The following is a 26689-nucleotide window of genomic DNA, read 5'->3' as shown; positions in this document are numbered from 1 at the left end:
AAGTTTTCCAAAGGAGAGGCTTGAAGATGAAGAGTGCAGGGGCCAGCCATTGGAAGTTGACAATGACCAATTATAGCATCATTGAAGCTCATCCTCGTAGAACTACACAAGAAGTTGCCAAAAAACTCAAAGTCAACCATTCTACAGTTGTTTGGCATCTGAAGCAAACTGGAAAGGTGTAAAAGCTCAATAAGCAGGTGCCTCGTGAGTTGGGCAAAAATAAAAAATATCATCATTTTGAAGTGTCAACTGGTGGCTCAGATGGTAAAGAATCTGACTGTAACACAGGAGACCAGAATTTGATCCCTGGGTCAGGAAAATCCCCTGGAGAAGGGAATAGCAACCCACGCCAGTATTCTGGCCTGGAGAATCCTATGGAGAGAGGAGCCGGGCGGGCTACAGTCCATGGGGTCACAAAGAGTCAGACATGACTGAATGACTAACACTCTCTTTCTTTACTAGTTCTATGAAACAACAAAGAACTATTTCTCAATCAGATGGTGATGCGTGATGAGAAGTGGATTTTATACAACAATCAGAGACAACCAGCTTAGTTGTTGGACCAAGAAGCTCCTTTAAAGCACTTCCCAAAGCTAAACTTGCACCAAAAAAAGGTCGTGGTCACTGTTTGGTGATCTGTCGCACAGCTGATCCACTACAACTTTCTGAATCCTGGAGAAACCATTACATCTGGGAAGTATGCTCAGCAAATGGATGAGATGCATCAAAAATTGCAAGGCCTGCAGCTGGCATTGGTCAACTGCTGTTGCTGCTGCTAAGTTGCTTCAGTCGTGTCTGACTCTGTGCGGCCCCATAGATGGCAGCTCACCAGGCTCCCCCGTCCCTGGGATTTTCCAGGCAAGAACACTGGAGTGGGTTGCCATTTCCTTCTCCAGTGCATGAAAGTGAAAAGTGAAAGTCAAGTCGGTCAGTCGTGTCTCACACTTAGCGACCCCATGGACTGCAGCCCACCAGACTCCTCCGTCCATGGGATTTTCCAGGCAAGAGTACTGGAGTGGGGTGCCACTGCCTTCTCCAGCACTGGTCAACAGAAAGGCCTAATCCTTCTCCACAATGCGTGATCTCACAATCAACGCTTCAAAAGTTGGACAAACTGGGCTGTGAGGATTTGCCTCATCCTCCATATTTACCTGACCCCTCATCAACAGACTACTGCTTACTTCTTCAAGTATCTTGACAACTTTTTGCAAGAAAAATGCTTCCACAGCCAGCAGGAGGTGGAAAATGCTTCCACAACCAGCAGGAGGCAGAAAATGCTTCCCAGAGTTTGTTGAAGCCTGAGGCAAAGATTTTTATGCTACAGGAATAAACAAACTTATTTCTCATTGGTAAAAGTGTGTTGATTGTAATGGGTTCTATTCTGATTAATAAAGATGTGTTTGGAACCTAGTTATAATGATTTAAAATTCACGATCTGAAACTGCAGTTACGTTTGCACCAACCTAATATATGGTTACCAAGTTTAACTCCTCACGCTGCAAATATTATCCTTGCTTGTTATGACTGCTTTGCCCTGACTTTCTACAGAACTTTTCTTGTACTTACTAATAGCACTTATCACATACCATATTCTTGCATAGCTGTATCTTTAATTCTCTCTTTAGGCAGTACCCTCTCCCTCAAATATCTAGGTAAGACATCTGATAATTATTTCTTAAGTGAAAGTTACTTGGCTGAGTCCAGCTCTTTGTGACCCCATGGACTATACAGTCCATGGAATTCTCCAGGCCAGAATACTAGAGTTGGGTAGCCTTTCCCTTCTCTAGGGGATCTTCCTGACCTAGGAATCGAACTGGGGTCTCCTGTATTGCAGGCAGATTCTTTACCAACTGAGCTATCAGAGAAGCCTAATTATTTCTTAATCGACAGCCAAATAAATGGCCCAAAATAGGACAAAGAAGAAAAGAAAAAATGTTATAACACTTATTGATTACTTAGCTAATAGTGAACTGACATACTTATTTTTTAAAATCCTGATATTTAATGAAAAGCAAATCTATTAAAAATTATTGAACACAGGACGAAAAGAGATTATTCTACTGGCTTCAGGACGGTAAACTGAGAACTGGCCAGTTTCCCCTTCCTACATCAAATCCTGGAAATGAAAAAAAAATTAATTAGTGTTTAATTGAAGAGTTAGAAACTAGAAATATTCTGTGATTGACAACAGACTAAATCAAATTAAAAAGAAAAATCAAGGGTAAGATCAATATGGATCTTCAAAGGTAACAGAGACACAAACAGCCACAGAATTATCAGTGTACCATGCCCAAAGGTGGAATATAGGAATAGAAGAGGCCAAGGGATCATCAACAGCATTATGAGTTGGAATACTACAGTGGGAATACAACAGCCTGTATTCCTGGGCATTGTATTCCTCTGTATTCCCCTGGCAGTGACAGAGGGTATATGACCCCACAAGGGAGTAATCTGTATAAGATCTTAAAGAGACAAGGCAGTGTCCTGGGAGAATGGTGATATCTAGAAAGAAAATGAAGTGTTCATTCCCAGTAGATCAGCCACAAGGATATTTAGTCCCGAAATATTCTATCCACTCCTTAACTCTCACAGAAAATTGAGTGAAAATTCCCAACGGCAGATTTTAGCCCTTTTCTCAAGCAAGCTGTGTAAACAGAGGCAGAAAAGAATCTAACAAGGAATTTCAATGATAAAAATACATATGCAATCAAAGAATGAGCAAATGCATGAGGAATTTAAATCCCATTTAAGATACAACACAAGCTCAATGAACACACCTAAAGAAAGAGTTAAAAATATAATTGGAATAGAATTTTAAAATAAATACATTTACTTTTGCTTCTAGCCATAAAAAAATAACAGGGACCAGATGTACCCTTTATTTATAACAACTAGAAAATTGGTCAAAACATATAAAACAACTGTGTTCAGACACAGGACTACAGGCAACATAAGCCTATGATTCCTAAGAGGGGAAGCAAACGAGCTAAGGCCAACCATCTCCTAACTTTCTGTGTGGAGGTACACACTGAACTTCACAGCAGGGGCAGACATCCCAAGCAGAGCATGGATGTCTTGCAGAGTAGAGGAGACAGAAATGAGAATTTAAGAAGTCTCAGGTTTCTGGAAGATGCAGGGTTCAGTTCTGGAGAGAAGGGAGTGATGCAGAAGAAAAAAGAAAAATGCTCACAAATCTGCTATTAAGTCTTTGTTAAATTCTAAGATATGTGTGTACAGGATGAAATTCTACAAAGTTGGGCAAGGAATGACTGGGGTACTGTGAGCTAAATAGTTCCCAGAGCCGCATAGGGCTGAGAATCATTCAAATTCCCAATAGCCGAAGTGGAGAGTTCTCACTGATCATTCAAGGCATTCAACTAGGGACCTTAGTCATTAGGCTAAACTGTCTCTGGCAAAAAGGTTATATTCTAAAACCCCCTCTAACAAAACTTGGAAAGAGCAAAGAGAACTGTAACTAACGTAGTTGTTGTCCAGTCACCCAGCTGGGTCTGACTCTTTGTGACCCAAAGGACTGCAACATGCCAGGCCTCCCTGTCCCTCACCATATCCTAATGTTTGCCCAAGTTCATGTCCATTGTATCAGCAATGCCATCCAGCCATCCTCAGACGCCCTCTTCTTCTGCCCTCAGTCTCTCAGAGCCTCGGGGACTTTTCCAACGAGTCTACTGTTCGCATCAGTTCAGTTCAGTCGCTCAGTCGTGTCCGACTCTTTGCGACCACATGGACTGCAGCCTGCCAGGCCTCCCTGTCCATCACCAACTCCCAGAGTTTACTCAAACTCGTCCATTGAGTCAGTGATGCCATCCAACCATCTCATCCTCTGTCATCCCCTTCTCCCGCCTTCAGTCTTTCAAAGGGTCTTTTCAAATGAGTCAGATCTTCACACCAGGTGGCCAAAGTATTGGAGTTTCAGCTTCAACATCAGTCCTTCCAATGAACACCCAAGACTGATCTCCTTTAGGATGGACTGGTTGGATCTCCTTGCAGTCCAAGGGACTCTCAAGGGCCTTTTCCAACACCATAGTTCAAAAGCATCAATTCTTCGGCACTCAGCTTTCTTTATAGTCCAACTCTCAAATCCATATATGACTACTGGAAAAACCATAGCTTTGACTAGATGGATCTTTGTTGTCAAAGTAATATCTCTGCTTTTGAATATGCTATCTAGGTTGGTCATAACTTTTCTTCTAAGGAGTAAGCGTCTTTTAATTTCATGGCTGCAGTCACCATCTGCAGTGATTTTGGAGCCCAAAAAAATAAAGTCTGTCACTGTTTCCATTGCTTCCCCATCTATTTGCCATGAGGTGATGGGACCAGATGCCATGATCTTAGTTTTCTGAATGCTGAGTCTGAAGCCAACTTTTTCAGTCTCCTCTTTCACTTTCATCAAGAGGCTCTTTAGTTCTTCTTTGCTTTCTGCCATAAGGGTGGTGTCATCTGAATATCTGAGGTTACTGATATATCTCCCAGCAATCTTAATTCCAGCTTGTGCTTCATCCGGCCTGGTGTTTTGCATGATGTACTCTGCATATAAGTTAAATAAGCAGGGTGACAACATACAGCCTTGATGTACTCCTTTCCCAATTTGGATCCAGTCTGTTGTTCTATGTCTAGTTCTAACTGTTGCTTCCTGACCTGCATACAAATTTCTCAGGAGGCAGGTCAGGTGATCTTGTATTCCCATCTCTTTAAGAATTTTCCACAGTTTGTTGTGATCCACACAAAGCCTTTGGGATAGTCAATAAAGCAAAAGTAGATGTTTTTCTGGAACTCTCTTGCTTTTTTGAGGATCCAACAGGTAACTAAAATACTGGAGCTTCTACTTCATTATCAGTCCTTTCAGTGAGTATTCAGGGTTGATTTTCCTTAAGATTGACTAGTTAGATCTCCTTGCTGTCCAAAGGACTTTCAGGAGTCTTCTCCAACACCACAGTGCAAAGGCATAAATTCTTTGGCATTCTGCCTTCTTTATGATCCAGCTCTCACAACCATACATGACCACTGGGAAGACCACAGCCTTGACTAACGTAATTGTCTACCAAATCTCAACACATTTTTAAAAAGACAACAAAATTCAGAAAATAGACAATGTAAAGTTCACAATGTCTAGCATCCAATAGAAGAAAGAAAAAAAAGCATTAGACATAACAAAAAGAAGGAAAATGTAACCTATAGCCAAGAGAAAAACATGATAGAAAACAGACCCAGAAATGATATAAATGATGGAATTATCAAATAGTAACAATAAAAGGGTTATTTTAATTTGCTCAAGTATTTAAAGGAAAACATAGTGATGAGAAAAAAAGTAACAAGGAAAGTATATAGGTTTAAAATCTTTCCAGACATAAGGCAATAAATCACATCTAAGAAAAAAGAATCGGAGATGGGGAAAAGAACCCATTATATTAATAGAACTTGGAAACAAAAAGTCTAATTGTTGAATTATAAACCTCCACTGAGTGGAGACACCTGAAGCCTCAGCAATGGAAAACACCTTGAATGAATATAACTGACCCATAAGAATTCCCCCCAAATTCTGGAACTGATGGCACAAGGAACTCTGAAAGTTGGTGTGAGTGAAGCTGAAACAAAGATGATCAGTTGAAGATGTTTTAAGAAGCAATTCAATCCCCAAATCTTCTCATTCTCTACTCCAGTAGAAATCTAGAGGCTTACTCTCTTAAAAGACTAAATCAGAGGGCTCCTAACTGTAAGGATCCTAGGCCTAGCTGAGGACAGGGATACCACATTGAAAATGTGGTGGTCCTTTAGTCACTAAGTCATGGCCAACTCTTGCAATCCTATGGACTGTACTGTAGCCTGCCAGGCTCCTCTGTCCATGGGATTTCCAGAGTACTAAATAAACAGATGACCACTGGATACTGACAGGCCTTAGACTTCCTTACCCATGAGGTAACCAGGTTTTTACCTTGTGGGTAAAAGACTGGAAGAATCTTCTCATGGGACGCTGTCAACTCGAGAGTGAAAATATAAACATCAGGTATCTCCAATAAACGACACATACAGAGACTGGAGAAAAACTCATAACTGACAAACCCCATCCACTGGCTTAGTTTCCAGTCAGCCTCTTAGTTCCTTGTTCTTGTCAGGAATTGACAACTAAATATGTCTAGTAATCATCTAGAAAAAAAGTTTCCTAACATCAAATATATAGACCAAAACTTACAAACCAACAGAAGAAAGTCAACTTAAAGAAAAAAAGAAGAAAATATACTAAAATTATTGTTGCCCTCAGAGACCTGAGACATTGCAAAATCATCAAATAAGAAATAGGTGTTCTTTTTAAAAAACAATCAGGGAAAGAAATAAACATAAAGACATTAGAAATATGACAGCAAAAGAAGAGTTGGAAGAAAACGTGTAAAATCTCCCAGAATGCAGAGCAAAAAAGACAAAAACACTGGTATTAGGAGAATTAAAAAAAAACCAAGGGCCAGTTCAGAAGGATTAATATCTGAGTAACAGGCAATTGTGGGAGAGAAAATCAGGGAAGAAAATTATCAACTAAGTAATTCAGAGCAATTTCCTAGAACCCAAAGGATATGAGTTTTCAGGTTAAAAGGGCCCACCAATAGCCCAATACTAAGAAGTGGGCTTCCCTTGTGGCTCAGGCAGTAAAGAATCTGCCTGCAATGCAGGAGAATCAGGTTTGATTCCTGGATCGGTAAGTCCCCTGGAGAAGGGAATGGCAACCCACTCCAGTACTCTTGCCTGGAGAATCCCATGGACAGAGGAGCCTGGTGGGCTACAGTCTATGAGGTCGCAAAGACTCAGGCGTGACTGAGCAACTAACACATGAAGTAAAACAGACTTACACTAGGGCGCATCGGTGTGAAATTTCGGAAGACTAGGGGTCAAGAGAAGTCTTACAAGCTCACAGACAGAAAACAAAAATTCTCAACAAAGTATCAGGAATTGGATCACTCAAAGTTTTTCAAAAGCAATCCTGGAAACTACAAGATAATGGAACCATGCCCTCATTACTCTGAAGGGAAAGTATTTAATTCTATTCCAAGACAAACTATTAAAAATTATGGCAGACATGCAAAATCTCAACGCAAGTAAAGTGAAAGTCACTCAGCTGTGTCAAGCTCATGCGACCCCATGGACTACACACAGTCCATGGAATTCTCCATGCCAGAATCCTGGAATGAGGAGCCGATTCCTTCTCCAGGGGATCTTCCCAACCCAGGGATCGAGCCCAGTTCTCCCACATTGTAGGTGGGTTCTTTACCAGCTGAGCCAGGCATGTATGGTTTCAAACAATTTACTATACACTCTTTCTTCAGGTTTCCGCTCAAATATGTATCAGAGAGGGTTTCCTGGACCACCTTTTATAAAAGAACAAATCTAACCCTAACCCTATGCGTCTTACCTTCTCTCCCAACCTGAAACACTCTCAGTAAAATATAAGGTTCAAGACGGCAAGGACTATATGTTCACTGATGTGTTCTGAGCACTTAGAACTACATCTGATATACAACAGACTCTCTTTAAATAATATATTGCTCTGACAGAAATAAAAAAACAAATTTTCAGAAGTGGACAATAGAGCAACAGCAGTCAGACTATCTATTCATATAAGAGGATAAAATGTAGGCATTTTCAGAAATACAAGGTCTCAGTGGTCTCTTTCAGTGACCTTTCTGAAAGCAGAAAGATGTTCTCCAAAAGGGGAAGGCAATATCACTCTCTACGTAGACTACGGTTTCCCCATTTATCCTAAATAGGAAATCTCTCTCTCTTTCCTCCTAATTAGCAAATAAATCTACTTCTAGTGTTAAGTGTTACTCAGTTGTGCCCGACTCTGCGACCCCATGGACTGCAGCCCACCTCTGACCATGGGATTTTCCAGGTAAGGATACTGGAGTGGGTTGCCATTTCCTACCCCAGGGGATCGTCCCGACCCAGGGATTGAACCCGGGTCTTCTGCACTGCAGGCAGCTTCTTTACCATCTGAGCTATGAGGGAAGCCACCAAATCTCTCTCTGGTTCTCCCCTTTTACAAACAGCTTTCTCTGAATTAATTCAATCTTATTGAAATTCCTGAAAACAACGATTCCCACTTAAAAGAAATTCATGCTTAAAGAAACAGAAAACACAGACTGCCAAAAGCCTCACATTAACAGGAATGGGCTGGGTATGGTTCTGGCCAAGATCAGGATAGCCGATGCTTCTCTCTCCCTGCACTGCACTGTAGCTGAGCTGCGGCCACAGCTGCCAGGCATGAGCGAAGCTCACTGCTCACGACACGGAAGGTCAGCTTTGAGCCATAACTAAAGGCAAGCTGCCAATAATCAGCAGGAGATAGCTGAAATTAATATAGAAGTTAACAGGAAAACTGGACTGCTTTTCAGAAACTTGTCTATTCAATTAAGGCCTGTTACACTTCTATTTCCAAATATATGAAGCTTAAAAGCAATTTACTTAATCATCTCTGACAAATCCATTTCATTCATTAAATGCTCTGAAAACTCTGTTTCTTAAGATTCACAGACATCAGGTTTTAGACCCAGAAAAATGACTGTTCACTCTACTGCAGTGGTCAAGTCACTTATTTCTTTTTTCTTTTTCAATTCCCTGGACAAGTTACAGTATTGAGCATGCAGCACTTGGTAAACACACACAATCCCCTCATTTCTGGATGACGCCGAGGTTCTGAAATGTTACATGGCTTGCTCCACGATGTTTATATTACAAGTTAGACCTAGGATTAGCACACAGACCTCACTTGGGATTTTTCTTTTAATGTCTGACCAAATTTTAAAAAGGTGATGGGAGACAAACAGCAACTTTTTGAATTATGAATCATGCTGACTCTCTCATGCAGTTAGTAGTTCCTAAAAGTTAACTAGAAAAATGTACAAGTAATCCAATTAGATAAGGTAACTATGTTACATGAATCAAATAAAAATCCAAAAGAAAATATCTTAAGTTTTATATCCAAGGACAGGCTAACTTTATCTGTCTGAACTTAACATTTGCATACCCCTTCTGAACTGCATATTGGTTTAATATCTTTCTACACTGATATCTACCATCCAAGGTACATGAAAGCAACATTTGCCTATACATCTGCATAATAGAGTATGTCCAGTTAATTAAGCTCATAAAACACATGATGAGCTGTGACTGCAAAGGCAGACAGGGGGCTAAATCATTATATCAATTCTATATGAACTCTTGATTTTACACACTGAAGGCAATGGGGAAGAACAGAACTATTTTAAGCAGAAAACTGACAAAGATCAGATCTGCATCTTAGAAAGATCATTCTGACAGCAACATGGAAGATGGATTAGAAGAGGGACAGATTTGGAGGCGAAGAGACTTTAGGCTGCTCAAGTTATTAAAGTGAGAAATGATGAAGGTCAAAAGTAAAGCCCTGATGGAAGACACTGGAGAGGTTAAGGACACATTTAAGCACTACTGCACCTGGGACCGTAGTTAATAATTTTAAAACCCAAAGAATGAAAACTTAAATTCTGGCATTATAAAGTAAGGAAAACCTTCACAATTTATTTAAACCTATAATAAAAGGCAAATGAACAATTTGTAAAACATTACCTTTATGCTGTTAAGATAACCAAAGGCTGCAAAAATTGTCACTTAGGGTATCTGAGTAATCACGTGTCTAAAGGTATTTTGGCTAAAACAAAGCCCCCTTTCAGTCACCAGAGCCAGTATCCTAATACATTTCCACTGAAAGGGAAAGACAGGAAATGAATCAATAAAGCTCAGGCATATGCTTGGCCTAGAAAGATACAGAATATCAAGGAGCAGAAATCTGAAAACAAACGCCCTGAATAATTTAATTGCTGCTGCTGCTAAGTCACTTCAGTCGTGTCCGACTCTGTGTGATCCCATAGATGGCAGCCCACCAGGCTCCGCCATCCCTGGGATTCTCCAGGCAAGAACACTGGAGTGGGCCGCCATTTCCTCCAATGCATGAAAGTGAAAAGTGAAAGTCAAGTCGCTCAGTCACATCCGACTCTTAGCGACCCCATGGACTGCAGCCTACCAGGCTCCTCCGCCCATGGGATTTTCCAGGCAAGAGTACTGGAGGAATAATTTAATTACCAGGCCATAATCTGCTGACTGCTGGTCTAATTGTTTGAACAGTGCCCAAAGTGTCCGACAAGGTGACCACCCTAAGATTTTGCACCTTTTTCTGCGGGTGAATAAATGGACAAACATGAGAAATAGTTCTGAAGAATGCAGGAATCTTGAATAACTTTCATTAATCACACACATAATTCCAAAGGAAAATTTCAGAGTCAAAACTTTATATTTATAAATAACTCTAAGCTCTTTTCAGCAAATTCATTTGCCATTACATACTTCACCCTGCTAGATTACGAAAATAATATCCTTCAGAGGTGTGTACTAACTGCTATATAAAAATTACTCAGATTAAATTTTTTAGCTCTTATCATTTTACTCCCAAATGGGTTATTTTAGGGACGTGGGAGTTGGAAGAAAGAATGTAACTGTGGGGTGGCAACTACCAGTAAGTACTCAAAAACTGCTCAGTACACTAGAGGAAGCCAATTTTCTCCCTTGATTCAGTTAGTATTTCCTCATTCATGTTTATCTCTTAAAGAGTAGTCCAACAGCAAACTTCTTTCAAAATCTGAACAAAGAAGTACCTTCAGACTACTTCACCTGGCAGTGTTCTCCTGTTGGCTGCACTGAGTAAATAAGGTGTATAAGGTCAAAGTAGACTATTACAACATTCATCCGACAGGTGTTTATAGAATGCTGGGTATTGTGCTAAGTCCTCAACAGGAGCTCACAATCTAGCAGAGATAAAAAGATACACAAGAACTCTTGAATAATAATGAAAGGCAGTATGTAGGCAAATTTTAAAGTGAGTTATACAGGAAAGAGAATGAAATGCTTTCAAAAGAGGAAATCAGTATGGAATTTCAACTAGGCCTTTAAAAAAGACAAGACTTGAATATATAGAGTGAAAAGAATGTTCCTGGGCTCCAGATCAATGAGAACACAGATCTGGAATCAGAAATTCACACGTTCTGAGAATCAAAATGAAGATGAGCCTAGTTATGGGTTTCGTGGTCATTAGATTAGATTTGGTCATTAGAGTTGGTAAGAAGTCCACCAGCCAGTTTTCCAAAGTACTGAAGACAAGGGTTCAAATTCTTCCTACTTCCATTAAAGGCAGGAGGGAAGATGGGACCAGAACAACACAGAAGCTCGATCAAGGAGAACAGTTCCATACACTATTGTGGACAAACTGTTATACACTTTGCCTGTTTCTAGTTTTAATGATCATTTAATTAATTATGATTAAATCAATTATATCCTTCAAGATTCAATTAATTGACATGCTTAAGGGGATGAGGGGGAGGGCTCAGAATCCTTCAGGCAGAAGAAACAGTAATGTGCAGTGACACTGTGACAGAAGAAGCTTGTTAAATTCAAAAAACTTTCAGAAGGCACATAACCAGTTAGCACAGTGGGGTCACTCACAACCCAGCCTCTGAAGTCAGGCTCCGGCTTCAAGCCTTGGTTATATTGGTTATTTGCTTGTGTGCTGTGTGACTTGGGCAAACTGTGTAACCTGTTTCTCAGTTTCCTCTATCATAAAATGGAAATATTCGTGGTCCCTATCTTATAAGGTTTTTGAGAGGACAAAGTGACACAGTAAATGAACAGCAGAATGTCCAACACATGGCAAATGTTCAAGGAATGATAGTCTTTGTTGTAATTGTTTTTAAGGCTCAGACAAATCATCTTTACTGGCCTTGTTCAAGTTCCTGGACTTTATTCCAAAAACAATGGAAGCCTCTGAAAAGTTTTATCAGTTCTAATTGGATTTTGGTTTTAAAAAGATGGCTTACTTAGTACCTGCTATTAGAAACCTCAAAGGAAAATTTTATTCTAGAATTTACTACTGAGAAAATGGTTTTCTTTCTTTAAAGAATAGGCATCTTTTTCTTAGATAAAATTCTGTAGATGGCTACATCTTCTTTTCATTTGACAGCCAGAAAGCTTAGAGCCTAACCTGAAGCTCTTAGGTCCTTACTGCTTCTGTGTTCTCTTCCTTCACTTTCCATAGCTGTTTTCTACTCTTATATGTATTCTCTGATTCAGTTCTTTATTCTTGTTTCTATTTTAGAATGATTATTTTTGTATTATTTTCATTTAAAGCTTTTTCAATCATCTGCAGAATAAGGTGCAATCTAATCAACCAAACAAAAATTAAGCGCATAACGACCGTAGCTTCATAATGCAGGAATCATGCACTGTAGATGCATTCTCAGCATGCCATCAAAATCACTCTTTTGGCCTAAACCTAGTCAGATGAAGCAAGAAAACCAGATGGCGCAGGAAACCTCTCTCTATGCAAAGGAGTGGGTGAGGAGAGATGAAGACCTGAGGCCTTTCCTGAATGAGCAGGGCACAGTCAGGGCAGTCAGCACCAGAAGCACAGGGAACCTGCAAGCGGCGAGGTGTAGCAAGCTACGCACAGACTCAGGTTAGAGTTTTAATTTTTCATATATGCATGGTTTTTTTCCAAAAGTACTTCACCCTCGTCTTAACCTTCAGCTGCTCCACTGCTCTGTTTCTTGGCTCCTGAGACTCCTTTGTTGCTTCACTCATCTCGCTCCTGAACTCGGATCTCACGGTTAGCCACCGCTGGAACGTGTGCGGGCCTCTGTCCTCGTCCCCTCCCAGCATCCAGCCTGGCTCATTCACGGTGTCCACTGTTTCCCCTCCTGGGTTGGAAAGCACTGCTCACTGGGAGTCCACCATGAATGCCCTCCCACAGAGCTAGCGACCGATGCTTTCATTCTTCCCCTGGCTGTCATATGAACACCACCAGCTGCTCTGAACCCTTCCCCACACCACAGTGTCTAATGGATCATTCTTTCCCTGACGTCTCACTTGCTACACTACAGAATTAAGTCTATTCTATACAAACAAACTCATCTTCCTTCTATGTCCCCCAAAGTGCCTTTGTAGCCATGTCCTTGGCCCGAGCTTTAATTCTCACTGAGCGTGCACCCCTGCACACCTTCTCAGAAGAGGAGGAATTCCTCTCCTCTAAGCCGACCATTCCCTCTGTGCTCCTGATCCCGCTGTTTCTTGTCTAACCTTGGACCTTGTTTCACCAACTGTTTCTTCTTTCCTATCTATATTCTTTTCTTTCCTAGCTTCTTCAAACACTAAGACCACCACCACAAACCGTGACACATACTGAATTCTACAGACCCCAATTTACCCCTCAGTTTTTTTCCTTCTCTCCTTTCTACCTTAAAAAAGCCTCAAAATAAGTTTCATAAAACCTTTCTCCCTTTTCTCACCATCCATAAGCCCATAACCTTTTGAAATTTGGCTTTATTTCCCAATTTATTGAAAAGTACTCTCTTCAAAGCACTGATGATCTCTCTTTTCCCGTTTTTGACCAAAAACATTTTACAAAATTGGCTTTCATCTTCATCCTTTCAAACTTATCCCAAGTAAAAAATAAACATCACACACACATAGATTAGTTTTTCCCAACTTTGCTGTTGTTGTTGTTTAGTTGCTAAGTCATGTCTGACTCTCTTGCGATCCCCTGGACTCTAGCCCCCAAGGTGTCCACGGGATTTTCAGGTAAGAATACTGGAGTAGCTTGCCATTTCTTTTTCCAACTGATGATCTCTTAATGACCAAACATATTCCTCTTCATTCTAAACTTCTCTCTTGTCTAATAAGGACAGAAGCTATCCTCACTTTGCAAGAAACTCTTCTACCTCACCAAGTCCTTTTTGCCAACCTGCCTTCATAATCAAAACTCAATTTTTAGCTGCCTTCTCTCTGAGGTCTCATTATTAATTAAAGCTTCGCTCATACTTCTATAGATAATTCTCAAATATATACCTATGTTACTAAACCCACCCTTTTTTTTTTAGAGAAAATGATTTAGTGAGGTATAATCTGCATTACAACAAAGTGTAAATTCTTAGAAAGTGATTTAGATGAGTCCTGATCATGGTATACTCTGTATAACCACTACTCAAAACAAAAATCAACATTTCCACTACTCGAGACGGTTGCCTCTTACCCCTTTCTAGTCGATTTTCCCCTCTCCCCAGAAACAATGAAAAGAGACAACCACTTTTCAACCTCATTAACATTGATTAGTGTTGCCTGTTCTAGAACTTCACATGAGGAGGACCATAACAGTATAAACTCTTTTCTGTCTAGCTTCTTTTGCTCAGCATAACGTAGGATTTGTTTATGTTGTTGCATAATAGAAGTAGTTCATTCCTTTTTATTGCTGCGTCATCACCCACTGTATTCCTATACATAATTTGTTTTGGATACATTTTCTTCTAGATGGACATTTGGGTTGCTCCTGTTTGTGAAAAAGGTTGCTATGAATATTCTTGTACAAGTCATTTTACGAACATTTGTTTTCATTTTTCTAGAGTAAATACCTAGGAATGGAATGGTTCAGTAACAGGGTAGATATATGCTTAATTTCTAAAAAACCGAGAACTAGCTATTCTGATTTGCTATACATCACATTAGACTCTCATTGCCAATATATGAGAATATTAGCTCCTTCATATTCTCACTAGTGGCTGATTTTATTTTTTGGAGCTCCAAAATCACTGCAGATGGTGACTGCAGCCATGAAATTAAAAGATGTTTGCTCCTTAAGAAAAGTATGACCAACCTAGATAGCATATTCAAAAGCAGAGACATTAACTTACCAAAAAAGGTCCGTCTAATCAAGGCTATGGTTTTTCCAGTGGTCATGTATGGATGTGAGAGTTGAACTATAAAGAAAGCTGAGTGCCAAAGAATTGATGCTTTTGAACTGTGGTGTTGGAGAAGACTCTTTAAGAGTCCTGTGGACTGCAAGGAGGTCCAACCAGTCCATCCTAAAAGAGATCAGTCCTGAGTGTTCATTGGAAGGACTGATGTTGAAGCTGAAACTCCAATACTTTGGCCACCTGATGCCAAGAGCTGATTCATTGGAAGAGACCCTGATGATGGGAAAGATTGCAGGCAGGAGAAGGGGACGACAGAGGATGAGATGGTTGGATGGCATCACTGACTCAAAGGACATGAGTTTGGGTGGACCCCGGGAGTTGGAAATGGAGAGGGAGGCCTGGCGTGCTGCAGTTAATAGGGTTGCAAAGAGTCGGACATGACTGAGGGACTGAACTGAATTGAACTGATTCTCACTAACATTTACTATAATCTTTAAAATGTAAAATATTCTAGCTGATATGTAATGTTATCTCACTGTGACTTTTAATATGCATTTCTCTGGTGACTAATTATGTTGAGAAATTTTTCATGTGCTTATTGACCATTAATATATCTTCTTTTGTGAAGTGCTTGGTTCTAGTCTTTTGCACATTGTTAAATTGGGTTGTTTGTCTTTTTTCTGTTGAATTTAAGCTCTCTTTTGAATGTCATTTGCTTCTATATCTTCAACTGCCAACAGCTCACATCAAACTAGATGTCCTGATGTTATCTCTGACAGCACATTTAAAATCTAATTTGTAATTTTCTAGTTGGGAACCAGGTCTCTCTGTTGCTGTCATCCACATCACAAATATTCTTCAATTATATCTGCTTTAAATTGTAACTCTCTCTATTTTCCTCTCTTGTAAACTGACAGATTATAATTATTAATGTACAGACTCAGGAACTGCATGGTTCAAATTCAGACTTTCCCACATATTTGCTGTGTGACTTTGGAAAAATTATTGAATCTTTCAGGGCCTTTCTTATTATTTTTGTGAGGCTTAAATAAATAAATCATATAAAGTACTTTAAATAGCACCCAACGAAAAGGAGTACTCAATAAACGCTGTTATTTAGGAAATATCTCTTGCCTAAAATTTTTTCTCAAGAATCTGACAGTTCAGTTCAGTTCAGTCGCTCAGTCGTGTCTAACTCTTTGCGACCCCATGAACTGCAGCATGCCAGGCTTCCCTGTCCATTACACTCAAGTCCATTGAGTCGGTGATGCCATCCAACCACCTCATCCTCTGTCGTCCCCTTCTCCTCCTGTCCTCAATCTTTCCCAGCATCAGGGTCTTTTCCAATGAGTCAGTTCTTTGCATCAGGTGGCCAAAGTATTGGAGCTTCAGCTTCAGCATCAGTCCTTCCAATGAATATTTAGAATTGATTTTCTTTAGGATTGACTGGTTGGATCTCCTTACAGTCCAAGGGACTCTCAAGAGTCTTCTCCAACACACTTTAAAAGCATCAATTCTTCAGTGCTCAGCTTTCTTTATAGTACAACTCTTATATCTATACATGACTACTGGAAAAACCATAGCTTTGACTAGACAAACCTTTGTTGGCAGAGTAATGTCTCTACTTCTTAATATGCAATCTAGGCTGGTCATAACTTTTCTTCCAAGGAGCAAGCATATTTTAATTTCATGGCTGCAGTCTGCAGTGATTTTGGAGCCCCCCAAAATAAAGTCTGCCACTGTTTCCACCGTTTCCCCACTTGCCATGAAGGGATGGGACTAGATGCCATGATCTTAGTTTTATGAATGTTGAGCTTTAAGCCAACTTCTTCATTCTCCTCTTTCACTTTCATCAAGAGGCTCTTTAGTTTTTCTTCATTTTCTGCCATAAGGGTGGTGTCATCTGCATATCTGAGATTATTGATATTTCTCCTAGCAATCTTGATTCCAGCTTGTGCTTCATCCAGCCTGGCATTTCGCATGATGTACTCTGCATATAAGAATCTGACAATTAACATCTTAATCTAGGCATTCAGCCTCCTATCTCTAGACAATAAAATAATCTCCTAAATCACTTCTTTCCTCCTTTACTTCACACTACATACCCTTGTTGGATTTATCTTCCTAACCAAGTCCTCACGCAGATAATTACCTTTTGGCTCATTATCACCTTTTGGCTCACAGATGCCCACTCTAACAAATCATCCTAAGCCTTTATCAAAACACTCAAGGTTTTTCACAACTGACCCTACACACCTCTCCAACATATGCTACTTACTTATAGGAGTAGGTAAAGAATTCAAGAAGTATTCAAAAAACTGTGCCTTAAACAGAAAAAGCCAGAAGCTGCAATATAATCATATTACTTAGGAAAATGGAAGCAAATCTGTACTAATCAGCTGGAAGAAGTACAAGTGGCAGCCCCTGTGAAAGGGAAATAGGGGTGGGGAAGAGGATGGGAAACTGGCATTTTTTGGTAACAAATCCGGCAAAATTATTTAACTTCTTACCCAAGTACATGTTTAACTTTTGTAAAAATAAAAACTTGTAAGATAGAAAGATACAGACCAAGAAAGGTGGAAAGAAAGAAACTGAAGAAGGGAGGGAGGGAAGAAGGAAGGAAGACTAATTATTAACTGAGGCAACTGGTTATCCATAACTAAGGATCATCTGTGGACCTATGTAAGGAATAATTGGGCACATTCATTTACTTAGTGGAGCACCCTATTTGCAGACTAAAGTCTGGATTTTATCCAATAAGTAATAGGAAGGTAAGTAAAGGTTAATGAACACAGTGGTAATATAATAAAAATAATAGTTGGGAAAGATTAAATAGGAAATATATCAGAAATGTACTTGACTGGAAAAGAAATAGAGGTGGTAAAATATGAGGTTTTCATAATTGAGATGAGGTGATGAAAGTCTAGATAAAGGTGATGACTTGGGAAAACAGGATTTAATTTTCAAGTTATTTTCCAAGAACACAAAGTATGACTTGCTGGTAACCTAAACTGAAGGAATGGGGAAAAAAAAAAAAAAGGTGTGTGCTGGGGGGAGGACACAGGGACTTCCCTGGTGGTACAGTGGTTAGAATTTACCTTCCAATGCAAAGGATGTGGGTTCGATTTCTGGTCATGCAACTAAGATCCCACATACTGCAGGACAACTAAGCCCGTGTCCCACAACTAGGGAAAGCCTATAGGCCCCAATGAAGACCCATCAATAGCCAAAAAAAAAGGAAAAAAAAACCCACAATGCCCTCCAGCACAGAGGAGGCACTAAAGGTATTTGTAAAGAGTAACCTCAATAATATAAACATGAACAATAGATTTTAACATATAGTTCTTAATACATAGTTGAACATTACATTTGTGTCATCTAAAACAGACTGAAAAGATTTTCAGCTCAGAATCTACTTGGAATGTTATATATACATTTTCACTACTTGATTAATATTCTATGAACTTCATCTTCTCACTTTCTATTTTACTGTCCTTGTGGTTACCACATCAGAAATTGGCTTTGCTTGCAACTACTTAAATCTACAGCTTACTGTGTCTTATCTTCCACATTTACTCTGGCCATTTTATATTCAAAATAAACTTTTTATATTAAAAATCTCAAAAATATGCTTCAATTTATATAAAACAATGTGACCCAACTTTAATCATCAAAGGTCTTAGCAAGAAGGAGTAACTGAGAATTTTCCATTTTCATAAAAATGACATCTAACACATAATTGCCATTTCTCTCTAGTTTATCGATAAAATTGCAGCCTGAAGCTTGAAAAAGTATTCCAATGAATAAAGACTTCAAAGGCCTTCCCCTGACCCCACTGCCCTTCTCAACTACCTTACCCCCCTTTTTTTCCCCTCTCTTTGTGAAGAAGAAATCCTTTTAAGAGCTGTGTATTTGGCTCTCTCTGGTTTTCTTCTCTCATTTGCTCTTCAACATAGCTTTGGCCAATTCACTCCACCAAAACTGCTCTTACCAAGGGCCAGATACAATGGTTAAACGTCGCTCCTCATCCTTCTTGACTACCAGCAGCATCTGATACAGACGCTCACCCTGTCCTTCTGAAAACACTTTCTTCATGTGTTGGTTTTCAGGACACTGCATTCTTTTGGTTTTCTTCTCTTCTTCTTTGCTGGTTCTTCCAAGTTTTAAATGTTTGACTGCCTCAGGGATGAGACATTGGTCTCTTTCCTAATATTCAATATTTGGGTGGTTTTCATCTGTCAAGAAATCCTACTGATTCTACTCATCCAAAACATACCATTAGCATACTTAGCACTATGCGCACTTCTGCTACCCTGGTCTGAGCCATCATTATCTCTCCTACCTGGGCTCCCATTTCCATCCTTGCTCACTATTATCTATTGCTCACTACTATCTATTCATTGCAGCCAGTGATGCTTTAAAAATATTAACTTAGGGACTTCCATGGTGGCCCAGTGGCTAAGACTACGTGCTTCCAATGAGGGGGCATGGATTTGATACCTGGTTGGGGAACTAGATCCTATAAGCTCTTGTTGTTGTTGTTCAGTTGCTCAGTCATGTCTGACTCTTTGAGACCCCATGGACTGCAGCATGCCAGACTTCCCTGTCCTTCACCATCTCCCACAGCTTGCTCAAACTGATGTCCATTGAGTCAGTGATGCCACCCAACCATCTCATCCTCTGTCGTCCCCTTCTCCTCCTACCCTCAATCTTTCCCAGCATCAGGTCTTTTCAAATGAGTCAGCTCTTTGCATCAGGTAGCCATAATACTGGAGTTTCAGCTTTAGCATCACTCCTTCCAAAGAACACCCAGGGCTGATCTCCTTTAGAATGGACTGGTTGGATCTCCTTGCAGTCCAAGGAACTCTCAAGAGTCTTCTCCAACACCACAGTTCAAAAGCATCAATTCTTTGGCACTCAGCTTTCTGTATAGTCCAACTCTCACATCCACACATGACTACTGGAAAAACCACAGCTTTGACTATACAGATCTTTGTTGGGCCATAAGCTCTGGGATGATATATTAAAAAAATATATGTGTGTGTGTGTGCATATATATATAGATTAGATGCAATCACTTCTTTGCTCAAATACCTCTCTAATGGTTCTCTAATTTTGTTGAAGGTAAGAATCACATTCCCTACGTGGTCTGCAAAGCCCCCAAATCTGCCCCACTGCTGCCTCACCTCTACCTTTCTGATCTTGTTTGACCTTTCTACTGTTCCTCCTTGCTGGCTCTTCCCTGTTGCTTGCTTCTTTCTAGTTGCACTGGCCTCCCTGCTATGCCTTGAACACGCCAAGCATACTGCTGCCTCAGTACCTTTGCATTTACTCTTTCCTCTACTGGGATCACTCTCATTTCCCTACATCTTCCACTCTGCTTTCAAGTCTTGGCGCAAATGTCAGCAAGGCCTTTCCTGACCACTCTGTGTTAGATCACAAACAACTCTCCCACTCCACATGCCCCCTTCCTTTCTTTCTTATTTTTATAGCATGTACTGCCACCTAGTATACTATATACAATTTACTTATTTTGCGTATTGTCTCTCTCCCCACAATAAAACCTAAGGTTCCTGAGATAAGGAATTTTTGTCTGTTTTTCTTATTGGGGAATTCTTCCCACACAGAAAAGTCTGCGGTATACAATCAGTTTTCAATAAAGATTTCTTGAAAGACAATTAACATGGGGTAGCCAGCATTGTAAACTAGACTTTTTTGGCTTCAAGCCCACACAATTCTACTAAAACATCAGTTAAGAAGCCTCTAGTTGAAACAAATAGCTAAAGAATTTAAATAACTTGAAGACACAGAAATAATAATAGCTATCCAAAATGAAATGCAGACAGAAAGAGGAATTTTCTAAATTAGAATCAGTGAGCAGTGGGAGGACTTCAAAGAGCCTAATATATGTGTAATTGGAGTCTCTGAAGAAAAGGCCAGAAGAATAATGGCTGAAATTTTTCTGAATTTCATGAAAACTTAACATTTACAAATTTAAGAAGCAACAAACAGCAAACCTAAGAATCATGAAGAAAACCATACAAAGGCACATCATAATCAAACTGTTAAAAAACAGTGATAAACAGAAAATCTTAGGAGCAGCCAGGGAAAAAAGGGCACTTTATATACGATATATAAAGGAAAAAGATGACAGCAGATTTCTTGTCAGAAATAATGCAAAAGAGAAGACAGTGGAGCAGTATCTTTAAAGCACTAAAGGAAAAAAGTCAACCTAGAATTACATATCCAGTACAAGTGTCATTTAAGAATAGACAAAATAAGGATTATTTTAGATACACAAAAGCTTAAAGATTTCATCATCAACAGACCCGCTCTGTAAGAAATGCTAAATGAAGTCCTTCAGGCAGAAGAAAAATGATGCCAGATAAAAGTATGTATCCAAATAAAAGAATAAAGATGAGAAAACAGGCATCCACATATAGGGATATGTCAACGGTAACTCCACTAGTAAATGCATGAGTTTTAAAAATAATGAAATCTCTTTAAAACATAATTAACTTTTTAAACAAAAAGAACAACACTGCATTTTGTGTTTCATAAAACAGGTATAAATAAAATGTATGACAAGACAATAAAGGCAAGGAGGCGTTAAACAGAAGTATATCATCAAGGACTTCTCTGGTGATCCAGTGATTAAGAACTTGCCTTGCAATGCAGGGGGTATGGCTTCGATCCCTGGTCCAACTAAGATTCCACCTGCCATGGGACAACTAAGTTTGTGTGCACAACTACTGAGTCCACATGCCCATATGACACAATGAAGATCTCAGGTGCCACAACAAAGACCTGACACAGCCAAATTAATTAACTCATTAAAAAATAAGAAGTATATTATTTTAAGGTTCTCGCTAGCGGTAAAGAACCTGTCTGCCAATGCAGGAGATGCAAGGGATGTGGGTTCAACCCCTGGATCAGGAAGATCTCCTGGTGGAGGAAACTGCAACACACTCCAATATTCTTGCCTGAAAATCTCATCAACACAGGAGCCTGACAGGCTATAGTCCATGAGGTCACAAAGAGTTGGACAGGACTGAGTGACTGAGCATAGTAATATATACTATATGTTAAGTGGTGAATATTATTTGAAGGTAGTCTCTAAGTTAAAGACTTACACATGAATGTTCACAGCAATTCGTGTGTAGTAGCCAAAAACTGAAGCCAACTGAAATGTCCATCCACACACAAATGGATAAGCAACCTGGGGTATATTTACAAAATTATATACAACCTACAATAAAATGAAATGATACGCTGATATGTCCAACTAAATGGAAGGATCTTAAAATAATTATACTGAGAGAAAACAGCCAGATGAAGAAAAGGTACAGACTACATGAGTACCTTTAAACTGCAGAAGAAATAATCTATAGTGACAGAAAACACATTAGTGCTTGCCTAGTGGTGAAGTGGGGCAAGAGAGATTACAAAGGGTTACGAAGAAACTTTGGGAAGTGATGGTTATCTTGATGGTAGTGATGGTTTCTTTCACATGTGTGTCTGAAAACTTATTAAACTGTTCACATTAAGTACACACAATTTATTGTATGGGAAGTCCTCAATAAAGCTGTTTCAAAAACAATTTTGGACTTAGGTTAAAAAACAAAATATTTAGATTATTTATGGTGTTCTTATTCCATAAAGTAACAATAAAATAGATGAAAGCTAGAACCAATAAAATAGTTATAATTTTTAAGAGTTAGAATAGATCATATAAACCAATTAATCAAATATTTTTTATTAAGAAATAAAGAAACTGTGAGTCCCAGAGAGGTTTAGTGACTTCCCAGAGATCTACAGCTAAAGTTAACAGCTTACTAAACCATAAAATCCACAACAGCAGGGAATGTTATTTAGGTCACCACTGTATCCCCTACACCTAGTACAATGTCTGAGACATAGTACAAGCTCAATAAATATTTGTTGTCTTATCTTTTACCCTGTAAAGAAAGTAAAAAGGAAGATTAAAAGAATCTCCTTTGCAGTATGACTGAAAGTTTCCCACAACTTTGATTTTCCAATCTCTTCAACACAGATGAGAGAATTAAGCAATAGCTTTAATATCATAAATATAAGAGAACAAATTATATTCTATATTTTTAGCTTACTGTATATTTTATTATAATATAATACTTTAAAATTTCTAATTCACATTAGCAACTTTTAAGCAAGCAGGAGAATTAATAGAAAATACTCTATTCAAAAAGCTTACTGACATTTTTCAAATTAAAATATTGAAAGAAATGTGCTTACCAAAAATTTCTCCATTTTTGGCATATTCTGTCACAAGGTACAACATGCTTTTGGTCTCCATTACCTGTTGATAAGTAATTCCATATTAGTTTGACAGGAAAAGATTGCTATTTACTACAACATTCTGTGATATTGTTGTTGTTTAGTCACTAAATCATGTCCAACTTTGTGACTCCATGAACTGTACCTCGCCAGGCTACTCTGTCCATAGGATTTTCCAGGCAAGAATAATGGAATGGGTTGCCATTTCCTTATCTAGGGGATCTTCCTGACCCACAGACTGAACCTGCGTCTTCTGCATTGGCAGGTGGATTCTTTACTACTGAGCCACCAGGCAAGCCCTCTATGGAATTACAGAAATTAAAACAACTAATAAAGGTGTCAAGTTAGGGACGATTCAGAAGCTGGTGATGTTTATAAGACTGACAATATCCTTATCCTAATACGTCTGCGAAAACTCTAGATTGTGCGTCTTCCCAACGTGGTTTACAACCAGCAGCAGCAGCACTGCCCCAGATGCCTGTTGGAAGCGTAAGCTCTCAGACCCCACGCCAGACCTAGTGACACAGATTTACACTCTCACCACACCTTCAGCAGACTACCATTCTTATTCAAGTTTGAAAAATACGGATATAGGTAATAGGAGTTTTGAAGAACAACTTTTTAACCTCCTCAGTGACTTTTCTAGCTGTGTTATATGGTAGATTCTGATTAAGAAACAAATAATAGAGCTGTTAATCTGGCCTGTAACCTAGCTAATCTGTCACAGTGTGGTAATCCTCTTACTATACTTTCACATTTTTACAAAGTACTGTTATTTTAAAACATTGTTCAAAATCTTCTTCCACAGTTCCACTGCAATACATTTTTATTTAAATTAGTTTTTCTAAATCTAGAAAGGAACATACATACTGGCACATGCTAGTAAATGTAATATTTAACTACTATCTACTGAAAGGCTAAAAACCAATTTTGCTCTAACATTCAGATTTAAGACTGTTCTAAAACATGCTAGAAAACTAAGGGCTACCTACAATTTGGGTCTAAACAAGTCAAAGAGTAAGTCAATGTAACTGATTACTGGAGTTCAAATAAGCACAGAATTATCATGTGAATCATGGCAGCTTTTGGTTTGTTTGCTTTGTTTATTAATTGAAGTATAGTTGAAGAATCAGGAGAAGGCAATGGCACCCCACTCCAGTACTCTTGCCGGGAAAATCCTATGGATGGAGGAGCCTGGTAGGCTGCAGTCCACGGGGTCGCTAAGAGTCGGACACGACTGAACGACTTCACTTTCACCTTTCACTTTCATGCCTTGGAGAAAGAAATGGCAACCCACTCCAGTGTTCTTGCCTGAGAATCCCAGGGACGGGGGAGCCTGGTGGGCTGCCATCTCTGGGGTCGCACAGAGTTGGACACGACTGAAGTGACTCAGCAGCAGCAGCAGTTGAAGAATCACAGTAGTTTTAACCTCAGTTTGGGCTATGGTTCATCAGACTTTTAAGGATGTGATTAGTTTATTACAAGCATCCTCTTTAGGGGGAAAAAAAAAAGCTTAAAGGGAGAAGTACTCTGATATAAATTTGATCTAAGAGGCCCTCCACAGTTTTAGAACCTAAGGAATTGTTTTCAGTGGCACATACACCATAGTCTCTCATTCTCAGCTAACGGAAATGCTCTCCAACAGTCTCCACAAGGTTTAAACTAAAAATCTCTCTCAATAAAGCCAAATATGTATGTATATGTATGTATACATGTAAATGTATACATACACACATATGTAGATGTATTTATGAATATATACATGCAGAGACACAAACTGTATACTTGTGCCATTTTATAAACACATACATTATAAAATGAACACAAGAAGATAAACAAAAGAGATAAACAGACTTGGAAGTTCTAATTTTTTTTTACTATATCCCGAGGGACACTTGTGCTAACCAATCTGAGCGCACAGAGTAGTGTTCTGGACTTCCAAGGGGGTGCTAGTGGTAAAGAACACACCTGCCAATGCAGACATAAGAGACGTGGGCTCCATCCCTGGGTCAGGAAGATCCCCTCAAGGAGGGCATGGCAACCCACTCCAGTATTCTTGCCTGGAGAATCCCATGGACAGGGGAGTCTGGCGGGCTACAGCCCATAGGGTCACACAGAGTCAGATGTGACTGAAGTGACTTAGCATGCATGCATACAAAAGCGTGCTAGCTCCAGCTCACTGAGGGAGGGAGAAAATGGCTCTGACTTTTAAACCAATTTCGCAGAGTAAAAATACTCCTACCATCACTGATTTTGAGCTATTAGCATGTTAACTGACTCACAAAACTTCTGAAAATTTGACAATCAGCTCCCACAGCAAGTATAGGCTGAGCACAGCACATCTCTAAGGTCACACACTGCACTTTGGAGAGCAAAGTCATAGACTAGCAAGCACACTATAACATTTTAGCTTAAAAATAGTTTTCTAACATAAAAATTTTAAATATTAATGAATAGAAATATAAAATGTTTTGTATTACATTAGCATTCTTAAACATAAATTTAGAAATCTGAGAAAAATCTTCCTTTTTAAAAACACGGCTTATACTTGAAACTCATGCAGTATATTTTATGAAAATTACACCTTAATAAGGTTATTTTTTTTTAATGAATGATTTGCTTTACCTGATAAAAGAACCCTCCCTTAAATAAAACTTGACTTTAGGTATTATAATGTATGTCACTAAAGTAAGTCTATTTTAGCCTTTGTAGTTTATATAACATACACAGCATTATTTTTTAAATAACCAAAACTGTTGTATCCATTAAACCACCCACCACCAAAGCCAGCAGGTTTAAGCACATTATCATAAATGCACAACTACAAACTTTGAAAGTAAATAACTTACAGTCTGAGAAACAACTTAAAGTTAAGCTGGTAGTAGTTTCTATCTCCTAATTTTTAACTATAGAGAAATGGAAGCATTCATATTAATAAAGGCATATAATTATCTTTTTAGAGACTGAAAAAACTAACATAAAAGAGAAAAATGATGATGTAAAATAGAGTACTGAATGTGAGAAGCATGGAGAAGTATAAAGTTAAGTCATACCTGATAAAGTTTGATTATGTGAGGGTGGTCTAACAGTTTCATTATTTTGACTTCTCGGTAGATTTTCTCAAGGTTCACTTCATCCAGCTGAGATTTGTCTATTATTTTTATCGCCACCTGCATCCCAGACACAAATAAATACAATTAGTATAAAATGGTTAACATTTTCCAGTTACAAATTTTTAAAATAAATGACATCTAAGACTCTACCAGTACATAGGTCCCCATGACAATGATAACTAGCTTAAATTCAATGCTCATTCATGCATCTTATTATGTCTCAAACATCTGCCATGTATAAGGTGCTGTGGCAGATTTTGTTTGGGAGTGTTTTTAATGTGGTATGATGAATAACCCTTTAAAGCTTTATTTTAATGTGTTATGAAGAAAAATAGCCCTTTAAAGTTTTACTTTAATAAAACATAATTCTCTTTTGCTACAACTGTTAACTCCTTACTCCATTTAAAAACTGAAGAAATAAAGTCTCAGCAATTTCAACAAGTTGTCTTTCAATGCAAAGTACCTATAAACAAATCATCAACCAAATAG

General features: G+C 38.9%; 1 protein-coding gene across 3 annotated transcripts in view; it reads right to left on the bottom strand.

Annotated features, from left to right (window-relative positions):
* The window catches only part of SIK2 (salt inducible kinase 2), a 131296-nt gene that overhangs the window by 91141 nt on the left and 13466 nt on the right, over positions 1–26689 (bottom strand). For all 3 annotated transcript variants that reach the window (XM_069554979.1, XM_069554978.1, XM_069554980.1), the window contains exons 2-3: positions 26141–26257; positions 23046–23109 (exon numbers count right to left, since the gene is read on the bottom strand). In XM_069554979.1, coding sequence (XP_069411080.1) covers positions 23046–23109; positions 26141–26257 — 181 coding nt within the window. The remainder of the gene's footprint in view (positions 1–23045; positions 23110–26140; positions 26258–26689) is intronic.

This window comes from Ovis canadensis, chromosome 15 (genome assembly GCF_042477335.2).
Source record: "Ovis canadensis isolate MfBH-ARS-UI-01 breed Bighorn chromosome 15, ARS-UI_OviCan_v2, whole genome shotgun sequence".
Taxonomy (NCBI): domain Eukaryota; kingdom Metazoa; phylum Chordata; class Mammalia; order Artiodactyla; family Bovidae; genus Ovis; species Ovis canadensis.
This window is presented reverse-complemented; position numbering and strand designations above follow the sequence as displayed.